The 6,573-nt window shown below is 42.3% G+C and overlaps 1 protein-coding gene across 1 annotated transcript; it reads left to right on the top strand.

The window, feature by feature from the left end:
- Positions 1–4,243: 4,243 nt before the first annotated feature.
- On the top strand, positions 4,244–6,032 carry hmx2 (H6 family homeobox 2; the record flags this gene model as incomplete). The annotated part of the gene is made up of 2 exons (XM_079512757.1): positions 4,244–4,523; positions 5,461–6,032. 2 exons carry the CDS (start codon positions 4,244–4,246, stop codon positions 6,030–6,032), a joined length of 852 nt encoding a protein of 283 aa, XP_079368883.1.
- Positions 6,033–6,573: the final 541 nt, after the last annotated feature.

Below are 6,573 nucleotides of genomic sequence, written 5' to 3'. Positions count from 1 at the left end.
TTGGTATGGCATTATTCCCCTGGCACATATCGATCCGTAAACGTCTAACATATTGCTTGAAGTATAAGGGTATAACGCTCACGGGCCGTTTTGGCTCAGCTTATATGACCTTGATTTGCGCGCATAAATTGAAAAAATTACCACTCAATAATTTCCATTTGTCGACATCTTTATGTAAAAGAGAAGGGGGAGAGAGAGGGCAAAAATCAGATAAAGTACATTTGCAGGAGCGGGACAAGCGGACGTGACCGCGGGGCCGTGCTCAGTGTATTACATTAAAATGGAAAGTTGAGTGGCTGATTTTGAGCGCGCGGGGCCCTAATGCCAGTTTGGAACCACACGCGTATCAAGTGGCGAGACCAGCTTTGCCGTAATGTTAGATCCTTCTTTACAGCACTGACTGCACTGGCGTTTGTTGACGTGCGTCATTGACATGCTATACTTATTGCAGCCTATATATCCCGTTTTTTCACGCATGATATGGCCAACTGTAGCCGAATATCCTTTAATTAATTTAACTTCGAGAGGGCGCAACATGTATAAAATGTTGTGTAACATTCAGAGTTACGACAGCAAAATGTTCTGTTATTTTTACTGTGTAACTTTCTGTTAATCCTATAGGATGAACAGAAAGTGGACCTATAGCCCACATGACGTTGTTCAAGATCGCGGGGGAAACATTGGTGTCACTATTTTAAAGAATGACGTGCTCTTGATGTGTCCAGTGCTGTCTCATGTGTCACCGGCTGCAGGGTTCCAACACTTGCCGACAACTCTTTCGACACTTCTTGAAAAGCAAAATCTTCTTTATCCCCATTTGCTTTCCTGATTGAATGCGAGCATCAGATTTTCATCAAAGTTCTATTAAGTGAAACATAGGTTGCGGGGCACCGTCTGATTGGAACAGTTTAAATTTTAATTGTGTTTTTAATTTGACATATAGTTGCTGTGAAGAATGACACTGAAGCGCCGAGGGGCGGTCGATTTTCTTAATTTCTCCCCGAGGAATTGATGAGTCTATCAGGGCAGTAGATTGGAAAGCCATTAAAACTCAATGGTTAGGTTGTTAATTGGAACTTGATGGATAGGAGCCCTTGGATAGGCTATACTGATCCAATCTTCTTGACTTTCTGTTTTCCAATAAATTACCCAGTTCATTTCCACACTCAGATTACATAAATTGTACACCTCCAGGGCTATAGAGCTCAGTGCTCACTGCTCGCGCTTACAACTCTTCCCCTCTCTCTCGCTCCGTCTCTCTCCCTATAATACTCTCTCCCTCATACTCTCTCTCCCCTCTTTCTCTCTCTCTCTCTCCCTCGCTCCGTCTCTCTCCCTATACTCTCTCCCTCATACTCTCTCTCCCCCTCTCTTTCACTCTCTCTCTCTCTCTCCCTCTCTCTCTCTCGCTCACACACACGCGCGCGAGCGCGCGCATGCATGGAAGCGAGCGCCCCCTCTGAAAAAAGACCAGGCCCCGCTTCCTTGAATGAAAATCGAAACATAATCAACGTTTATACTTAGAAAATTTATTGATATCATTTTCTCTGGTAATTTCCTTATTCTAGAGTTGGACACGCCATATATCATAATACACACGTGTAAAGGGTCTTTGTTTAATATTTATCGAAGCTTGATTCCTAGATCAAAGCGCCTCATAACTTCATCTGTCTTTCTGCAGGCCTTTAAAGATCTTGTTCTCTTATTGCGGTAGGACTGCCACCTATCACCATGATACAATGGCTGTTTCATGTTTGGCTATTTTATTTTTATTTTAAAGCCTGTAAAATGTAGGAACATTGTCAGGGGGCTGCATGGGCGCTTAGCCTACTATATTGTGGATGAAGTTAAGAAAGCAACATGTGATTACACCACATACCACGCAATTCTTCATCAGAATATATAGGCCTGCAAAGTGCAAAGTCTGTTACGGATCCGTTTGAATGTATAGGCTGATACTGCGTCGTGCAACGGTGTCTATGCAGCGACGAAAATATCAGCTCTACAAGCCCACAACATGTTGCAATATTATGTGTTGTCGTGAGCTTATGATATAGGCTATTTCTTTGGCACGGACCACCGTCATCCGACTAATTATAAATCAGGTCTGTGCTGCAGTGTTTAAGCCAATATAGCCAGGCCTGTATATGTCAATAAGTTTCCAGCATCATTCCAGCAGTATGTGTGTTATTAGCCTAATATTGAACTGGGCCCTAGTAATATCACTTTGGAAAAGTTGCCTAAACGAGATGGAAGCTATATTGACAAAGATCTTTGTTTGAAAGGAGCGGCATAAAATGAGCCCATTTAACTGTCGCTGCAGATTTCACGCCTTATGTATAGGCTCCGTAAATCCCGCACCGCACACTGACTGCCCCTCATATATTTCCACACTTTAGTCAAGGCTCGTCTCACAGTGTGGGCATATGCGTTTTGTAGAGATCGTTTAACAGATGCTCGCCCCCCAATTCGACACTCGACGATATTTACACGTGCAGATGCTCCTATTTGGCTGCTGTTACTATTGGTCTTATAGGTTATATACAGACCAATAACATGCATCACCAAGTCCACAACATGATAACCACGACCACCACCATAAATAATCATTATCGTTGTCGTCGTCGTCGTCGTCGTCATCATCATCGTCATCGTCATCATCATCATGATCATCATCATCATATATTATTATTATTATTATTATTATTATTATTATTATTATTATTATTATTATTATTATTATTATTATTATTATTATTATTATTATTTCCTAAAGTATTATTAAGTAAACGGAGTCCACCTGTAAATAGAAAGCAACATCACGGTGTTGTCCGCACAGCCACAGACACATGCTATAATAATAACTAGAGGTAGCCTATAGACACCGACCAGGACGCTGACATGATGATTAAAGCTGACCATTTGTAATGTGTCTGGGGGTCCCTCGGAAAGCAGTAAAGAGGGATAATGTGCCCGAACCGCCAACTCGAGCCCCGCAGCTGTCCCGCCAGACATGCAGAGAAAAAAAGGGGGAGGGTGGGGGGGGTGGGGTATGGTGGGACGCCCCACCCTCCAATCAATTAGTCAATCAATTAGCATGCCCCTCCACTCCATGGGCAGCACGGAGCAGATTAGTTCAGTAATGATCAAATTAATTCTTAATCGCAGATAATGGACGCGGAATGAGTTTATTATTTTCAGGAAAAATGAGTTGGGCCCCCTATATTAGTTCCACGACTGTATGCTGGATCATCCCGGCCAATTTACCATGTAAAGGGGTAATAGAATAAGCCGACATGACAGTTCTAGCATGAGGTCATTCTCCAAGCAGGTCAACATGTTGCCCATATGGATGTTGATGTTGACGCATATATAGCCATTTAAAAAAATATTTTCTGATTATATTCCATATCACGAGAGGTTTTATTTTAAAATGTGTTATAATGAATCTTCTTTGGACAAATAAATAAATGTAATCTCTTTAAAAGTAGTTAATACAGTATAATAATTAAATTATGTTCAAAATACATTATTAGGGGTACCCTACAATACACACACTGCACACACACACACACACACACACACACACACACACACACACACACACACACACACACACACACACACACACACACACACACACACACACACACACACACACACGCACACACACACACCACATATAGATCAGCTTATTTTTTTCGTCTATTTGTTCGAAACACTGACTGCATGAATCCGACAGAAACTCAAATGTCCAATCATATTTAAAGCATATATAGTCTCTTGCATTCGAAGTCAGAGGACATGTCTGCAATTATTCAAAGTGTGGCAACTTCAAGTAAATGCACATTAGCCTACACTGTTCTTAGTGGCTCTCTCGCTCTCCTCGTCTCGTCTCAAGACATTGACAGGAGTTTGAAATTTCCGGGCTCAGTTTGAGCGTGTGATTGGCTCACGGCGGAGCTTACCTACATGCAAATGAAGCAACGCCACAACACACTGCCTATGATCCAGAGAGAGCGTGGAGGTAGACCTGGAATACACTCATGTTCCCAGAGCCGCTAGAAAAACAACTCCTACCCCTTCACCATAAAATACGCGTTTAAAAAACAACAACAGAAGAAGCTTGTTCTGAACAGTTTACACGCCAGGTGCGTAACAGTGTTAGGAATCGATAACAACGGAATACAAGGAGAAGAAGGGACAGATTTAGTCGATATAAGCCTATTGTTATGAAGCGAGAATGAGCAGCAAAGAAGACAGCGGAAGCAAGTGCTCGGCGCCCCCGATTTCCAGCTTTACTATCCAGTCTATTTTGGGCACCGCGCCGTCCCAGTCGCCGCGCTCCGGGGCGAAGGACCTCTCCTCCAAGGCGCTACAGCCGCCGCGGAGGCGCTCTCTGTCCGTGTCTTCTGAGGACGAGTGCAGCGGCGGGGAGGACTCGGCAGACTGCTTCTGCTCGGACACCGGCCACAGCGAACCATGCACACAGCGGCGCCCGCCACATCCTTTCTCATGTTTAGGTAAGGATTTCTAATTGTTATGAGCTATATACTATTTTATCGTTGCGAGATAAATATATATGATTAGGCTATAAGCTGTAGGCCTATACGTTCTTTCTCAAATTGTGCATGGAATTCACGTTGCCATGAAATGTCAGATTGATTTTGTTATTGTTGAACTGAAAACAATATGGGCCAATTAATACGTAATTAATGCTTTGCAATTATTTAGCAGAACATTATTATCATAAAGGTAGGTCTAAATAAATAGCACAAACTATAGGCTACAGTTCTTCATAGAACCCTATACACCAAAGTATTTAAGTTTGGCACAGTGTATAGGCCTATATGCACCAAATCAATATACTACCAATACTGATTCGTCTGTTTGTGACGGCAAAATAAATTGTTTTGGTTTTGTTTTGTTTTTCCTGTATCGTTGCTGCTGCAGTGAAGAGTGGGAAGGGAGGTCAAATAATTAGCCCTCTGTGTTTCCACTCATTTCAAATTTAATCGAGTCTGCTAATTGGTTAAACATGTTTCCACAATGACTGCACTACATATCGTCAATTGAGCGTTAAATATAGTCTGAATTAATTAATAGCCTGCTGTAGACCAAGCATACTCATATTGAATTGTTTATTCAAAAAGTCAAAGGCTTTTCAGCAGTCGATTTAGCAAGTCAAAGTTCACACTTGATGAACTCTCATGCAGAGTGAGTGAACAATTCTGTAATTGGATTGGTGTGTGTGCACGTGTAGCCTACTGTGTTGTAGTTATAATTATGCAAATGTTTAAATATACGCAAACACAAAAGATAATAGACTGCAAGTAGCCTATTTTATATAGCCTCCTCCTACTGAAAATGTAAATGTATTTATTCAGCTGAATGATCTTATTGTACCCTAATTGATCTTATTTTCCTCCGTACCCCCTCAAAATCACCCACACACTATAGGCACATCAAAAGGACTTCTGTCTAGAAATGACGCGCTCGCACGGCGACCGCTGCACCTGCCACATCAGCCCCTGCTGCAGGATTACAAAGAGGAACAGGAGAGACAAATGTCCCCGTTATCGGAGCAGGAGAGACAGACAGACGCTGCGGACAAGCAGGGCAGCAACTCGGCCAACAACAACAACAACAACAACAAGAAGAAGACGCGCACGGTGTTCTCCCGCAGTCAGGTCTACCAGCTGGAGTCCACGTTCGACATGAAACGGTACCTGAGCAGCTCGGAGCGTGCGTGCCTGGCCTCCAGCCTGCAGCTGACGGAGACGCAGGTCAAGACGTGGTTCCAGAACAGGAGGAACAAGTGGAAGCGGCAGCTCTCGGCCGAGCTGGAGGCGGCCAACATGGCTCACGCCTCGGCGCAGACACTAGTGGGCATGCCGCTCGTTTTCCGAGATAGCTCCTTGCTGCGCGTCCCGGTTCCCAGGTCTATCGCCTTTCCGACGCCCCTGTACTACCCAGGGAGCAACCTGTCAGCTTTACCGTTATACAACCTGTATAACAAGATTGAATATTGACTCTATCCGCCACGTGCGCAGTAATAGTCCACCAAAAAAAAATATAAATAACACGTTACAAAACAATACAACATTCTTATATGTCTCTTGGCATAATCCACGTATATTCACTTTATTTGTTGAGGGTTAGGCTATTCTTATTATGCAGCCATGTCTCACACGAAAGCAATCAAGCTTCCTTTAAAATACACAATGTGTATAATGGTATTAATTTTTGACTTTTATTTTTTTATTATTTTCCCCTTTAACAAAGGGTGTTTTTTGTGAAAATGTACCCTTCATATCACCAGTCAAAAAATGTATACATGGTTGAGAGTGTCTTAAAAACCAACACTTGATGCATTTAATCTGTTTTATTATTATGATGATTTTATCAGATGAGGACACAATGCCAGTCATATTATTTTAATGAGCTGAGCCCACCATGTTATACTGACATTAAAAAACGCAATTCTTCCATTTGAGAGGGGAAAAAAACCATTGTTTCTATTGTAATTTAGACATTAAAAATATTCTACTCATTCAATAAATTTTCTATATC

The sequence above is a fragment of the Electrona antarctica genome, assembly GCF_951216825.1.
Source record: "Electrona antarctica genome assembly, chromosome: 10".
Classification (NCBI taxonomy): Eukaryota; Metazoa; Chordata; class Actinopteri; order Myctophiformes; family Myctophidae; genus Electrona; species Electrona antarctica.
This window is presented reverse-complemented; position numbering and strand designations above follow the sequence as displayed.